Genomic DNA, 17,663 nt, shown 5'->3' with positions numbered 1-17,663 from the left:
TTTTGCCTTTGAGCGCTAGTCAAAGAGTTCAGCAACAGAATAACTGAAGAAAATTATGATGTATTAAATAAAGGTTGAAATAAAGGTTTGAGAGAGTTTATTTGAGCGTTGCTGCCAGAGTAACAACAATCCACTTCACTTTAAACATGGCAGCACACTAGTTCCATATTTTTTTAATCTGTGTGACAGGGTCCTTATTGGCAGATGTTTAACACTGCAGGATACGTCCAATACATATGTGGAATGTATAAAATGCATAGCGGGGAAGTTTTCCCCAAATAACACACCTGTGACATAACCTTTTATCAAACCAAATAAAGACACAGACACCAAATTAAAGTTGGAATGAATGACGGTATTTATTTAGATTTAAACTAATAGGACTGTAAGGCGGACGAGAGCAGGGCAGTCAAGAACGCAAAACCAATAAAGGTGGAAAGGTCAGACCATAGTACCACCAACCCAGGATCATACCTTATCTATAGGCCGGTGCTAAGATCAAGTCCAACGGCAAGACTACGCCCCCTATAAACTCCGCCAGTATAAACCATACAAAACTGGCCCAATGGTCCTCCTAACATACGGACCAACCATGGTATGACACCATAACCACAGAGGGGTAGTGACCTATGACAAGATCACCCGAGCACCATATGCACAGTTACCGACTGCACTGCTCTCCTACTCTAACCAGATACAACAAAATGTAACCCAATAAATTGCAGGGAGGAATCCGGAAGCAGGAAGAACTGTAACCTCTGAGCACTGACTTATAACTGTGTATAAGTCCCAACCACTTCCTGCTCCCATTGGCTGAAACTCCAGGAATCCACAGATCATAGGTTCTTTGGCAAGTCACTCACCCGCATGATTTTAACTGCGTTTAGTCTAATGGACACACTTCTCAAGTCCAAGCATAACGCACAGATTTTTTTTTTTAATGTTACTTGTTTAGTAATATAGTCATTAAAGACAAAACATTAAAAAAAATCCCCTCCCACCATTAAATATATTATTGTCTACTGTGCATGAAATGCATTTCATCACTATCACTAGGCACTTACGCCTAACCTGTAGCTGGTACAAGTGATACAAGCCCTAAGAGTTTTAGTCTCTCGTTTATATTTTGTTTTTACATGGATTATGTATTATTTTCCCATAAACTTATTTAAATTTTTTGTTTTATTACTAGCTCCTGGTTTTTGACCTTGAAAATGATATACTCTTACATTTTAAATGTGTGGTATTGTATTTAGGTGCCAGCAGTTGCTTTTGTGTTTTTATAATGGAATGTAAAGGGGAATAGATATCAGTTTCAGCTGCTGGTGCTTCATTTTCTTCCACCTTGTGCCTCCACATGACTGTGAGGAGTTTCGGGCTGATCATAGAAATATTGATCGAGCTTGGAGCTTCCCTCTGTTCGCAGATGTTCATAGTGCTATGAGCGTCTCTATGATCAGAGAGATGCTCATAGTCCTGAATGAAGCTTCCGGGCAGAAGAGGTATGTATATGATTGCATAGTCCTTCGCTACATGATCAGGGTGAGAAGTCTGCACACTCGCGTATACCATATGGCTCGTTATGGATACTTGGTGTCACTCTTGCCAATTAAGTTTTAACATGCTGACACATTACATTATATTATTGCCTATAAACAGTGGATGCAGCTATTTTGTGGACTATATGTCCTTCTGTGTTGTACTGGTTCCTAGTGAATCAATAGTCTGCATTCTAGTGAATATTGGAGCAAAACACATAATGCCTTCTTCCATTGTATGTAGGTGATCAGTTCACTTTCATATATACTATATACGTATCTGACCATAACATTTATTATATCAGTGGTGGGCAACCTGAAATGTTAGTCGCACCCCATTGTGTGTGGCCCTCTAACCTTCAAAAGGGCCACACATTACCTTTAATCTCAGTGGTAAATGTAAACAATCTAATCCAATCCAATTTAATCAAAGACAGAGACACATATATGTAATATGATGTCAGCAGACATTTTAAACAAGTGTTACTAGTTATAAAAAACACATATGACAATAAAGCAGGAAGGAGCAGGGGGGCTGCAGGTGAATTCTAGGAGGACCGCCTATTGACAATCACTGTTGTATCCACTTGTACTTATAATAGGCAGAATTAAAGAAAGATCTACTGTCTAAACAGACTGCAGTTGTTTGCAATTGCCATCTCATCAATGTTGAACAAATACAATCTGAACTCACAGACCATCTTATCAAAGAACCATAAAGTGCTATGTTTTAAGGATTTCCTAAAGCGCGATACACATTACACAGTTTTCATCCAATAATCGGCTAAATCAGCCGACATACAACCGCTCGTTCAAAAGTCGGGTCAGTGTGTGCAGTGACACGATGGTCGAAAGTCTGCCCAAATGGACGATTGTCGCCTCATTTGGTTGGTCGTACAGTTTAATATTTTCGTTCCAATCTCGTTTCCGTTGTGTAGTGTGTATAAACTTCCGACCGATCTACAACAGTGAGTACGAAATTAGTCATTGATCACGACAACATGGCTGTAAAAAGTCACTAAAGGGACGTCCGCTCTTCCCTTTATCGTCCTAATCAAGGCTAGTGTGTATGCAGTCCATGGACCGAGCGATGGGACCATCGATCGTATGTAAAATCGCTCAGTATAAAAAGTTGGTTGACATTTCTGTAGAGTGTACCCAGCTTTACTCATCCCTAGGTGAAGTAATCTAATTGATTGGGTCTATAATAGCACCACGTCCTTAGAACATGACCTGATCACGTTGAGGGTACTTCAAAGAGTGGGTTGAAAGTCTGTCATTAGACGGTCACAGTGGTCTCAATATTCAGTTATTAAGCAATCTATTTGCACATTGCTTAGGTGAAACAATAATCCTTAAATGACGCAATGTTTTCACGATTGCCTGACTCTGAAGGACATGATGGTACTAATCCTATAACATGGGGAATAAATGAATTGGTCATAAGTGATTTATAACTGCCAATTCATCAATTCAAATTTGGGTAGATGGTGATGTTTTTCTTTGAATCAGATGTTCCTATATATTGCAGTACAATATAAGATACATTGATTACATCCTAATACTTGTTTCAATCTGGAGAAATGGCATAATGCCAATTAACAATCCCTCTCTGAAATATTTATAGACAGATGTCAAGTTTCACTCTTTCATTTATATAAATCTATTTTGACACATTCCTAGAATCCTTTTAAAGGTTTTCTCAGCTTGGTGACAGAAGAGGAGCTTTGAGTTATGTCTGAGTTGTTATTGGCTGTATTACATCACTTGCAACGTGGCAGATGCATATCGACCTACATCATAGGATCAGTGCAACTGAAATTGACATATGTCCTTTAAGTAAAGAAGATGTCAACTGAATGGTGCTTATGCACCAAACAAACAAACTGTAAAATACACTGAAAATGTAGTAAATATTAAGGTGTGTACCAAATAAAAAGATTTATGCATGTGTGTCATTAAGAAATAGACAGGTTCTGGGCGCTTGTAACGGGAAGTGTAACAATTTATTGTGGATACATATACAATGTGCTCCGACCGGAACAAGACAATTTAAATGTTTTAAACAATAGATATACACACATATAATGACAGTGCCAGAAACAGTACTAAAATAAATCGAGCTCAATTTGATTATGGTTCAATTGTAAGCTAATAGAGTATGCAATGCAACAATAAATGTATCAACAGATATCTTTGAAATTGATATATATCCAACGATGTTGATTGGCACAGAGCACTCAAAGCATATGCGTATTGTCGTACAGTTCAATCTATAACCGCATAGTGATAGCGCAGAGATGCTTGGTGCTATGGTACATTAATGGCATCTGAGTACTGTGATTTATAATGATGTAATTGGTAACAGTAACAAACAGAGAGATGTAATGTCCAGTATTAGAAGTCAGAAATTGTTAATGCTAATGAATAGTACAAGCATAATAACAATCTGAAGCCGTTACTCACATGAAGCGGGAATGTCTGGCTGTCCGTAGTACGAACAAACACTCTGTGTCGGTCCCAGAATCTATATTGATAATGTTAGATGCGAGCTGATCGCTAAATCCAATGATACAGATATCCACATCGGAGATCAGCCCGCAGCGTGTATGCGTGTATGCGCTTACCCGCAGCGGGACAACCACCTTCCCTGTCTAGCCTCAACTGTATGAGAAAGAGAGAGGCTTCGCTCGGGGATTAGGAGGATTACATTTGGATCATCACCACCGGCATCCTGTTGGGTGCCTGCACATTATTGGAGACATTTAGATGTTAACACATCACAATGCTAATACGGAGACAGCCCGCAGCGTGCACACGCTCATTTCAAGCGGGATCATTCAACTCTTAACAAGAAGGAGAGGAGTCCTTTTCGGGAACTAGGATAATCCTTATTGTTCTTGTTTTTACAATTGGCATCCTGTTGGGTGCCTCTCCACCATTGGATTTAGCGATCAGCTCGCATCTAACATTATCAATATAGATTCTGGGACCGACACCGAGTGTTTGTTCGTACTACGGACAGCCAGACATTCCCGCTTCATGTGAGTAACGGCTTCAGATTGTTATTATGCTTGTACTATTCATTAGCATTAACAATTTCTAATAAACAAGATATATAATTTACAAAAGAGTTGAGAGTTAGAGCAATAGTTTGAATATGACTCCATCATTTAGCCATTATTAACTGCATATTTCTATGAAACCACAATCTATATATACTCTACTGGCCATGAACACATACTACAAATGCACTTCAAGTTTTGCATTGATTCCTGGATATGTTGAAATTATTCACTTTTCTTTTTTCTTTTTTTTTTTTTAAACAAGTATTTATTGCCGGTCAAGTAAGATACATTACAGAAATCAAATACATGAAATAGCATATAGAAAACATTAATTGAGACGCTCTGTGTCTGAAAGAGAGTGGAAATTAGATTCTGTTGAAGTATGCAAAAAGAATAACCGGTGATTTTTATTTAAAGTGAGGAAGAGAGAGAGCAAGTGAAAGAAAGAAAGAAAATAATAATAATAAAAAAAGCAAAAAAAAACAAAGGAGGAAAGTACAAGAAGACAGAAAAGAGGGTGTTGTGGCAGAGACCACCCTAGGGTAAAAGTCCAAATAGAAGGGAGAGGAAGAGGTGAGTGAAAAATGGGGGGGGCGGGAGGGACCTATGTAAAGGGGAAGCTATATTGAAAGTAGGACATCCATGGATCCCAGACTTTGTTAAAGGTTTTAGAAGAATTACGTATAACGCTGGTCATGTATTCCATACGGTACGTTTGCCATATCCTATTAGTCACAGCGTTGATGGAGGGAGGAGTAATTTGTCTCCAATCAATGGCAATTTGACATGTGGCAGCTGAGATAATGTGGCGGGCTAGTTTATGTTGATGCTTAGTGGCCGAAGGGAATCCCAGAGGTAGAAGAAAAAATTTCGGGTCGAGAGGCAATGAAATTTGGATCACAGTTTCTATCAAGTTCTTAACCTCACGCCAAAAGGAGGTCATTTTTGGGCAATCCCACCAAATGTGTAGAAATGAGCCAACGCCAGAGCATAAACGCCAACATCCATCAGAGGAATCGGGTGGTATTTTATGGAGACTTGTGGGAACATAGTACCACCGAAAAAGGAGTTTGTATACATTTTCTTTTATTCGGACACATATCGAACTGGAAGCGGCATTGTCCCAGATTTCTGACCATTCCTCATCATCAAGTGGGGAGCCCATATCCCGTTCCCATGCTACCTCGTGAGAATCTCGAGGAGGAATAGATGGTGAAGTTAATTCGGAGTAAATAGTGGAGATGAGACCTGACGTTGATGCTCGGCGCAGGCACAATGTCTCTATAGTAGTGAGTGGGCGAGGCAAGATTTGGTGGCAGTGTGGAGGTTACGAATCTGCAGATATTGATAAAAGTTTGAAATTATTCACCTTTCTAATGTTATTAGCCTCTTAAACCTAAATGAACATTTTAAATGTGTGACCAGAGCCTTATCTTGCCCCAAAATATGTCACTGAACAACACAGTGTGTGTCCTATTTATAGGTTTAATTATGGTGACACACAAGGAGGCTGATGCAAAGTTGTTCAGAAATTGGGAATAAAATACCTTAACAAAAAAAAAAGAGCATGGAAAAATAGCACATTTCCACCCATACGCAGAGCCGTATGCACCTGGTTTTCCACAAGTATCAGCAAGTATGTCGGCGAGTATTTGCGACTGCCCTATAGCAGGAAAATATACGCCTCCTATCAGGCATGTTTGCGTGTTCCTGCAGGTCTACAGCTTTATTGTGCTTGACCAGCGTTAGAATGCCCAATCCCTCTCCTGTCCCGCCTCTCCAGGTGCAGATCTGCAAAGGCTCTGGACATGCACAGATCCATTTCATGCAAGATCCGCTATGCAAACTGGAGTATGTCCCACTATACAACAACGCCAATGTGTGTAGAACTGTGCAAAACAGTACAATAAGCGAGTAACAAGTGCAAAAGGCAAAAGAACACTTGGTTTAGGGCTTCTGTCCCAAAGAGCTTACAATATGTACGGGTGATTGGAGACATTCAATACCAAAAGACAGGGTAACAAGTGCTGAAGTCTGGCACATGGATGTACAAATGCACTGGATGTTTTCATGTTCAGCAGAATGCATTTCTGGTCACTAAAGAATTAGGAACACTCATGGTGCATATTTAAAACTTCATTAACATGTAAATTTGAGACAGAATAAGACTGCGCTAAGTGTACAATTCCTAAAATCTAAACATGGGTATGAAGCTGTGTGTGTACTAGGCAGGCAAAGAGGAGAATGTATGCCAAGCTCAATGTTCTGCGGCTCACATTTCCCCCACTTTATAAACAACACAAATTGTCCTGAATCACATCACCCTTATGTGGCTGTATTACGTTGTTGTCTTAGTAACCAGCTAGTCCCAGGTTTCTGCCTTGGTTTATAAACTCATTGCTTCCCCAAACTGTCCCTTGAAAGGTCACACAGGTGATGAATACAGCATTGAGTTTATTTTTTTCTTTCTGTGAGCGTGGTAAAGGAAAAAGTGATCTATACATAACTACAAATAAATTTCCTTTAAATATGAATTAAATATACATTTGATACAGTGCATTTTGTTTAGAAAACCATGCAAAGAAATACATCTCCCAACATTCCTCTTACTTTACTGATTAACAGTAACTAATTGACCTAATTAAAACAGTGTTGTTCTTGCTGTTTCTGTAAAATATGATTTTAAAGCATTCTGATTTATGCATATGATTCTATATCCACCGGGCCCATTGACACAAACAGGCTACATTGCTCATGTGGTGCAGCATCTATACCAATGCAATTTAAGGACCATTACAATGCAAGTAGTGGCAAATTGGCCTTGTGCAGACCTCATGCCATTGGCTCATGCAATTGTTTTCTGCCTGGCTGAAACACTGTCCATATAAGCTTAGCAATAGTGTAAAAAATGCAATTAGTTAGGCAAAGTCCATTGTGCAAGGTTCCACAGAACAGCATATTCTCAATGTAGCGCTTCCAGTTAGTGTCATCATTGGATCTTGCTTATATATTGTCTTGTACAGATCACTCATCATAGAGGAAACACTTTCCCACAACCTCATCTTTTAAAATAGTAGTATGCAACACACCCTACTTCTAATGCGTTAATAGGCACTACGAGTACAATAAAATGTCTTTGTAAAAGCGAATCTCATATAAAAAGCATTAAAAATGTATTACTAAGATTCTTCTAAAGTGCATGTGGTTTTTCGTGCATTTTTATCCATTTTCCCAGCGCATATATGCGAATGGACCCTGCATGCAAGCTGTTTGAAAGCGCAACAGTGCAATACATATTATATAATGTGGCAATACACGTTCCAACTTGTCTGTTCTCATTCTGAGTATAAAGCATTGTAACTTTTCAATGAATGTTACAAATTAAGTAGAGGTAATCAGGGGCAAAGGCAGGATTTGTATAGGGGGGTTTCCACACCACGCCGCCAGTGGGAGTGACCAGCATGCATGGGGGCGTAGCTATAATATTAGACAGTGCTTGGCTGCTCTCCAACTCTCCCTATCCCCATAATATACATGGGCAATGCTGCGTGCACTACTGTTAGTGCTCTCCCTTTTCAAGCAGAGCCGTGTGAAGCGGGGGCAGGGTTCAGCCACCTCAATTATACAGTGCCCCAGGCTTGGAGGGGGGTTTCCAGGCACTAGGAAACCCCCTTGGTTTGCCTATGGTAATGGGTATATACCCAAAGTCTATAATTAAGAGCAATAAAGCCCCATAAGTGGCTGTGTGTGTTCTAATTATGGTATAATATCATTAAAATTCCAATAAACCATTTAAAATAAGAACACCAGACAAAACATTTATTGCTGCAGCTAAAATGTTTTTGTGTTTTAGCATATAATAAAATTGTCACTTGTGCATAACAGTGTTTTCATTGGTTTGCTTGTTGTGTTTGTGTGTGTGTGTGTGTGTGTATATGTGTATATATATATATATATATATATATAATATATATATATTTGTATATGTAGTTCTTTTCGTAGAACTACGTATATTTTTAAAAGTGCCTATAATACAGCAACCAGAGCGAGCTGTCCTAGGAGCAGCAAAATGAAGGGAATAAATTACAATATGCTAATTTATGTTCTTTAAACGTGAAAAGTGGCGGTTTTTAATTTGGAGTATTGATTAAAGTGGGAATTCATTTTTCCCATCTCTCATATCTATTCAACAGACATTTTCTTTCAAATTCAGGTGATTTGTAGATTGGTTTAAAAAAAATTATACTTCACCAGCTGTGTTTTAAAAATCTCTGAACTTTTCCTATTAATCTGGATGGTGTTTGCAGTGGGTGCAGTAAAACTGGAAGACCCATTGAAATTAATGGAAAACAACCTCTGGTTGGCACTGTAACATAGACACTGCAAGCATAAGATCCCCATGTTCTAGCCAAAACCAAAGTATCCACTCCAGAGGTCCAAATCATGTTCATTACCCCGGCCTCCACAGCTCAGTGAGTTAGGGAAGATCCACAGTGCTTCTCAGTATGTGACTTTTAGCTGCCCCTGAGAACAGGACATGCTCTTTTTGTTTTTTGATACTCTCCTAGAGACACCTAGCCCTACGCTGACCAGCCTGGGGCTGTTTTTCACTTTGGCAAGGGACCCTGCAGTGGAAACCAGTTCAGGATGTCTATCATTCAATGTGGTTGAGGATTGGAGGAGGGTCTGATGCTAATTTTTTACCTTAAGCAGCTCTGGCCCAGAGGTTTTCTAATTTATTTTCAGCATGCCCATTGATTTCAAAAAAGGTTTTCTGTTTATTTGTTTTTTTTTCCATCTCACTGAAACCTGTGAAAACAGTGTTTTCCCCCCAGTTTTTTACTAAATTAACTTGCATAGATCCACTCTGTTCTATACCGAACATTGAGACATTTATTAAGTGATTTTGCAGTATCTGGTCATTTTTTACAATTTATTTTTTGAGGTTTGAAAAACGTATAAATTTTGCGATTAGCAAATTGACCTATAAATCACTAAAATTAAATATTGATTTTTATCACGCTCTCCACAAAGTGTCCATTTGTATAGACAACCCCCACCCCCTATGCATCTGGTATAGTGTGCAGTAATTTTTTAATGGATGAGAAGGGTAAACGGAGACCGAAAGTTGAGCTGCAAGATAAAATGATAACCTATAAAGGTGTGGCCACGCCAAGCAGTGTACAAAAATATACATTTTTGCCTTTTTTTTAAGAGGTGTAGCATTCCCATCAAGGTCAATATTTTGGACCCAACACAGGGTTCTTTGCCAAGACAGTGCCAAAAGGCTTTGACCAATGGCCCCGTGTTTGGCCCGAAAAAAAGTTGATTTTGATGGGAGTACTGCACCTTTGAGTAAAGGCAAAATACATTGTTTTCATAGTGGATTTAACTAATTGAAGATAAGGGTGTTAAGCTGGGTACACACTACACTGTTTTCATCCAATAATCTGCTCAAACAGCGGGTCAGTGTGTGCAGTGACACGATGGTCGAAAGTCTGCCCAAATGGACGATTATCGCCTCATTTGGTTGGTCGTACCGTTTAATATTTTCGGTCCAATCTCGTTTCCGCTGTGCAGTGTGTATAAACTTCCGACCGATCTACAACAGTGAGTACGAAATTAGTCATTGCTCACGACATGGCTGTAAAAAGTCGCTAAAGGGACAACCGCTCTTCCCTTTATCGTTCAAAACAAGGCTAGTGTGTATGCAGTCCATGGACCGAGCGATCGGATCATCGATCGCATGTAAAATCGCTCGGCATAAAAAGTTGGTCGAAATTTCTGTAGCGTGTACCCAACTTTAGTATGGTCATACTATTATATCAGTTGTTGTCTCTGGGAGCAGGCTGATTTGCACTCCTCATATTTTAGTTATAGATAATCATAATGTTGTAGTAACTGAAAGGTAAACTAATAAATATGGCCTAGTGATTAGCACTTCTGCCTCACAGCACTGGGGTGAGTTCGATTCCCAACAAGGGCCTTATCTGTGTCGAGTTTGTATGTTCTCCCTGTGTTTGCGTGGGTTTCCTCCGGGTGCTCCGGTTTCCTCGCACACTCCAAAAACATACTGGTAGGTTTATTAGCTATTATCAAAATTGACCCTAGTCTCTCCCTCTCTGTCTGTCTGCCTGTGAGTGTGTGTCTATATTAGGGAATTTAGACTGTAAGCTCCAATGGGGCAGGGACTGATGTGAGTGAGTTCTCTGTACAGCGCTGCGGAATTAGTGGCGCTATACAAATAAATGATGATGATGAATAAATATGTTCTACTTTTTTTTCTGAATTATTTCCTTTTATTTATGAGTCTCTCCTTCCTTTGCATGATATTCATTTCATTAACCACAAAAAAATAGAAGCCAGAATTCTGATTTTTAGCTACAGTTTACATTTTTTTTTTATAAAACTAATGATAATATGCACTTTGTTAGCTTAAATTTTGTGTGTTTTTAATACTATGTGTTACTGATTATTTGTTTTAGGAATGTGCTGATTAGCAACACTGATCTCTAATTCTGGACTTTAATTCTTTCATTTAGATTTTGAGACAACGATTAAAAATGGGAAGCAATGGAAATAATTCTTATGAAAATCACTGAACAGAGCGGCTGTGATGAAAATGCATCAGATGTCAATAATACCAACCAGAGATGTTCACTCCTCGTGCTTTCAGAAAAAAGCCAAAGAAACAGAAGAACAGGTACATTTTGTTTAATGTTACTTTTTTATTATGACCATTTTATGGGATAAATGGAAGGCATGAATACCAACTGTCCCTGATTTCTATGACAGTCCCAGTTGCTTTCTGTAATTATTTGTACTTGACCGATGGCAGTGTATCACCTCTCTTGTTCTGTAAGTTGGACGTAGAGCTGAGTAGAAAATAGTCCCCTTATTTTGCTCTGGGACATTGGATTTTGCTTGTTTCACTGATGGAATTTTGCCTTGAGCATTCTGTACGGAATTCCTCCTAGGAATTATTGTTCTGGCAGGAATTCCCCTATTTATGTTCTGCTTGGACTTCTCTATTATTATACTCCAATTATACAATAGAGCAGTGTGGGTTGACAGCATCCTCATCCCAGTTCTATTTACAGACCACAAATACGGCTGGATTCATAATTTCCAAATATAATGTGTAATGGCAAAAGCAGAACTTGAAGATTATATGGCCGGAACGTCACACGTATGTACAATGGCTTACTTTGCTGCAAAGTCACTCGTCTCCGTTAGATATTATTGTCGACATTTATTATTTCCTATTTGTTGTTATGGTTTGTTGAAGGAAAGTATCTAAACTACAGTGATATTTTATCATGGTGACCTCTAGTAGTTTTTCCATAGTGGATGTTGTACTAATAATCCAGTATTCACTAATAATTAGCTTTGAAGAGTCTGTTGCTACCAAATATATCATTGGATGCCATGGGTTTTAGAAAGTTTTGTGCTATTTAGATGATACTACTCAATAATATTTAACAATAAGCCCACTGGATGGATGTGACCCATTGAAAATGTCTAGATGGGCAAGGAGATACTTTGTCTACTATATTAATGAATGCATCAATGGTGATAGAAATTTAGAGTAATCTGTAATACCAAGTTGTAAAGTTTTTATTTCAAAGTGGAGCTAAGCACACAACTCTGCAAACACCTAGTTGAAAAATACATATGAGTCGTAAATGATAACTCTCTTTTGGATTCAAATCCACATGTCCCTCTTTCCCATCAAAGTGGCTCTCTTTTGGGTTCATGGAATTTGACATTTCATCGAGATGCAAGAAAGTGCCTCTTGGTATTTTCCTTATTTATATGAAATGTTGGGCTTAATGGAAAAATTATGGATTTGTTATTTTTTCCGTTTACAATTCCTTGTTATATGTTAAAGGGTAAATTAAGTAGACTTTCTATTTTTGCTATATAGGTAGTATATTTATTGTATGCCAGTGCCTTGGAAAAAAAAAAATTCATTCAGAATGCTGCAATATTTTCTACGTAAAGAGGCATTCTAACATTTAAGGAAATGCAGTCTGGTACAGCTCACCCCACTATACAGCATTTCAAAAGTGTTTTGTGCAATGTAGTTATATTATAATGGAGGCCACACAGGCCTTTTGTTTGAAAATCTGTAGATCTTACCAATTAGTAGTAATATGGCACAGTTTTTGTATTTAAATGTGTACAAAAGTCATAGGTCTGTTTGATTTGCTGCCATTAATGAATGCATTCTTCCTCGTTATCAGCCAGCAATGGTTTCTACGTAGACTGCAGAAAGTTTTATGGAAGAAGAGTGGAGTGTCAAGAGCAAAACACAAGTATTTCAGCGACCTCATATTGGGCCTGATTCATTAAGGAACTTAAATTAAGAAGTTTCTTATTTAAGTCTCCTGGACAAAACCATGTTACAATGCAAGGGGTGAAAATTAGTTTTCTGTTTTCCACATAAATTAAATACTGACTGTTTATTCATGTAGCACACAAATACTTGATAGCTTATTTGTACACTGAAATTTAAAGTTGATATTTGTGTGCTACATGAAAAAACAGTCAGTATTTAATTTATGTGCAAAACAGAAAACTAGTTTTCACCCCTTGCATTGTAACATGGTTTTGTCCAGGAGACTTAAATAAGAAACTTCTTATTTTAAGTTCCTTAATGAATCAGGCCCATTGTGTGTATGTGCCACAGAATCAACATAAATTCTTATAGCTCCCGCCAATAACAGTCATTGCCCAAAAAGTAAGCTGTATAAAGCCACCTATGCCGCATATGCTAAGTCAGTCATCTGAAGATGCATCCAGCTCTGCACCAGCAGTGTATACGACAGGTTTATGTCATATGTACTTATAGCAAGATACATTTACACCCAACCAGGTTTTTTTGCTTTTGATAATGAAAAACGCATTCGCTATTAGGTGTGATTTAAGTGAAAAAAAACCTATAATACAGCAGATATAATCTTCCTTCTCATGTACAAATGAACGTAGTAAATAATTCATTCTAAACTACACCAACAAATTTATATAATATAGGCACGAGCAATGAAGAAAACGTCAGGATTCAATCTACAATCAATCAGAAGTGACTAGTTCATTCTAGCGACAGTCCTCATCATCAGTGCTTAGGCAAACCGAGGGCGGGGGGGGTTTCTAGTGTCTGGAAATCCCCTCCCAGCATGGGGCACTGTATGCTTGAGGTGGCTTGCCCCAGGGATAGGAATTGCCTGTGTATATGATGTGGATAGGAAGAGTTGGAGAGCAGCCAAGCACTGTCTAAAATTATAGTCACGCCCCCATGCATGCTGGTCACACCCACTGGCGGTGTAGCGTGGAAACCCCTCTCTACAATTCCTACGCTTGCCCCTGCAGTGTGTATTTGCACCAGCCCTCAGGTACCCGCAAATGATGTGGCTACTGACAGGTGTAAATGCGTCTGTCTGCCCATTCACAATTATGTGAACATACCCTTACTGTACTCGGCCTGTGTTTGCACACCCCTTCCCGCCTCTCCAGTTCTAAGGCTCAAGTGTCAGATCTTCATTTGGATGTAGGTGCGTGCTTAGTTTTGTGGGCATGCACAGTACAAATGTGCGTATTTTACAATAAGCAAACAGGATAAGCCCCATTGTATCTTAATACATCATATAGGAAAATGGCATATTTTAGAACTGGGTTTCGTTTTCCTTTAATATAACTGTACAGAAAAGATATGGCTTAGTATTATGCTTCTAGTACTATTAATGTTATTCTTCAAACATTATTTTTTAAATCACAGTTTTGAGTCTTTCAAGCATTCTTGCAACTCCTTTAACAAAATGTATGTAATCGTAAAGAATAAAACTAATCCTGTTTGACCGTCAGTATTCAGTATAACAGCTAGCATAGAATAAATAATTAATATACAGAACAGATTGCATCAGTGACCACTGGTTCTGGCATTGACAATTCTTTTTATTTCAAAAGGAGAATCGTCATGGTAACTGCTTTGTGTTATGCCAGTATTTTCATGACAGATTTTGCATCCTCTTGTAAAATTCCAGCGACTGTAAGCACAAAACAGCCTTTATGGCTGGGATGACGCTGGAACATGAAGCTGACATTTTCAGGTGAATGAAGGGCCTGTTGATGTAGCCCTGTTGCGTGGTACAAATGTTTGTAAAAAAAAATAAAAAATAATAAAAGAGCATATTATTACAGAAGAAAGTCCCTTTTTTTCCAGAGACGGTGTGCGCCCACATGAGTGCTGCTATGTGTAATTGTAGCTTTATGAGATTGCCTTAAAATATGGTGTTGGTTGCTTTTACACAAATCTTTCTTGTTGTTATTTAGGAATTATACCAATAGCACATAAACCTCACATATAGCATAATTGTAAAACATATAAGAAGGTATTGACAATAACACAAAGGTGTTCTGATCGGAGGAGCTCAGTTGAACTAAAGCAGTTATAAGTAAATACATTTTATGCCCACAGGCTCAAATAACGTTTTGTTTTGCAGTACAGAATATTTAAGAAAAGATTTTTACTCTGTCCAAATTTGGCATTCCCTCTGGACCCACAAACCCTCAAAAGTTTACACAGAGCATTTTTACAGGGGCAGCCTCCTCCACAAATTATATACACTCTTAAGGCGGCTGGATTTCTTCTAGGACTCCCAACAATGCAGAGGTAGAGCCCCCATCATTCCCAATAGGAAGGAGATTCATTTTTAAAAAATACTTTTGAAATAGGTGAAAATGAGCCTTTAAGATTTCACATGGTACGTTTTTTTGTAAATGAACAATGCTTCAATAACCTTTTTCATTTGTATTCATTGTTCACCTGTGTTATTTATTCTTTATTAGAAAAAACATAACCAGCAGCAATAAACAAAGTAATATATGTTTTATATAAGAAAACAAATAAATTAAAGCATAGTGTGAAACAGGTGTTTTTTATCCAGTATATGAAACACGCTTATCCTTCTCCAGTAAACATTGCTAACAAGCTATTGAAACATGGGGTGTAGTTACTGTATTACACATGACATCTTCATGTTGGGGTTTTTATTGTTGAATAATTGAGAAACTAAAATCTATTATGGGTTGTTTGTTACATGAGATTAGATTTATCAAATTTTAGGACTTGAGAATTAGGTGATAATGGTAATTATGTTCCTATTTACTTTATCTCAGGCAATGAATAAAGCCAATTAAATAGGATGATTCATGATGTTTGCGCTGGTAAAGAAAAAGAATACCATCATTTACTGTGTATGTATAAATGCATTTTTGTGGGCCCTGAAAGATGTTGCACATTAAAGCATGTGGAGGTTGTAACAAATGTGGAGGTCTTAAAAAAAATAAAAAGCAAACATACTATTGATATATATAGATTTAATTTCTGAAATGCATTTTATATAAAATTGATTGGATTGTTTATACGGAACAGGTCTAATTTTCATCACTTCTGGTGCAACCTCCAAGCTTGTAATTACTGTCAGACACATGTGGACAGACATTCTAGCTGTTTCATCTGTTTGGGCAGAGAAATATCTTTCAATTCATTTATCAGTTTCTAAACGCAGAAATCGATGTCTTTATAAATTGGTAGAAAACCAAACAAAGCTCAAGAGAGCTCATTTTCAAGAGTTTATTTGAACCTACAATGAATAGATTTAAGTGTTATGATAAACGACTCAATGGGAGTTCTCTATGCTATAATTTCAGCGCTATTATTGAACAACAATATATCCTGTACTGAAAAGGACACAGATGTAAAAGCCTGTTAGTAAGATTGCATTTCCTAGTTCTGTAACCATATGTAAAATATTGTATACGTTAATTTAGTATTATTGTAGGTAATATGACATTTCACCTTATATTCCACTGTTGAAAAGTAAAGTCTTACCTCCCTGCTCCATTTCAGACAGTTAATGCTCCTCCCACAGCTTTAGGACAGCTTCTTGTTTGATGCAGGTCAAAAAGCTGAGGAAACTGGCTATTATGACCTCTCATGCCATACCTCTGTGCATGAATATACCAAACCACACGATGCATTTCTGCAAAGCAAGTCTACAAACCTGTCAGTCACTCTGTGACTGCTTAATTAGTGTAGCACCTCCTTCCTCTTATGACAACCTGCTGCACAGGTGGTGAAAGAGAACTTATACATGTTTAAGTATAAACACTCCAGTTATTTTGTGTAAACTATTCAGCTCAGTAATACATAGTTATAAATCTCAAGTAGTGGTTTTATTACTTTTTAATTATTATTCTGGTAATATGCTGTAGTTAAATCACAAAATTTTATTTTAATAGGATAATGATCTATTGCATCAGGTATTGTTTATAAAATAGTGTAATTAAAATGCACCTGTCACCTAAGCACAATGGAGTCTCCTATTTTGTGGACTGAACCAATATTCCTGAGAATCTAATGTGATGACTAGCAGTTCATTTTCAATATTTGTCTGTGAATGTGCCTGTATGAAGTCACTGGTTCCTAGTGAATTGTTGATGGCTTATGAACTTTGTCTAGCCTACAAACCGGCCGACCCCACTTTGTGTAGGTTACAGGTGAACTTTAACAATGTCAGGAGCTCTGGTAAATTTGGTACACACTGGCTTAATATTTTGCCTGTCAGGAGTTCTTGGTGAAATGTTTAGCGTCTCACTATATTTGGTCATACCCCATTTAATGTCTACACCATCGCCTTTAACTTTTATCATTTTTGGCCGCTCATATTATTTCCAGTGTTTGCTCCAACTTCATTCATCCATTTGCCAATACCATGCCCTGTAATGCCTAATGTCCCCATGCCAATGCACTATGCGTTGCATATCTGTATACAGTAGTACACTGTTATGCTTACATACTGTTGCCAGTGTCAATATACACAGTAATACACCATGTTAGCAGAATATGCAGTACTGCTGCTATATATACACAGTATTGCCCCCCACCCTCCCCTTGCCAACAGTATAAACACTATGGCACTGATGCCTGCATAATACACTGTGATAAACTGTATGCCTCCCTATCGTTCAGTATGTGTGCACCCTCATGCTAGAA

General features: G+C 38.0%; 1 protein-coding gene across 3 annotated transcripts in view; it reads left to right on the top strand.

Annotated features, from left to right (window-relative positions):
• The window catches only part of MARCHF8 (membrane associated ring-CH-type finger 8), a 177,065-nt gene that overhangs the window by 59,295 nt on the left and 100,107 nt on the right, over positions 1-17,663 (top strand). For all 3 annotated transcript variants that reach the window (XM_075216545.1, XM_075216546.1, XM_075216548.1), the window contains exon 2: positions 11,149-11,309. In XM_075216545.1, coding sequence (XP_075072646.1) covers positions 11,223-11,309 — 87 coding nt within the window. In that variant the 5' untranslated portion in view covers positions 11,149-11,222. The remainder of the gene's footprint in view (positions 1-11,148; positions 11,310-17,663) is intronic.

This window comes from Mixophyes fleayi, chromosome 6 (genome assembly GCF_038048845.1).
Source record: "Mixophyes fleayi isolate aMixFle1 chromosome 6, aMixFle1.hap1, whole genome shotgun sequence".
NCBI classification, from domain to species: Eukaryota; Metazoa; Chordata; class Amphibia; order Anura; family Limnodynastidae; genus Mixophyes; species Mixophyes fleayi.
This window is presented reverse-complemented; position numbering and strand designations above follow the sequence as displayed.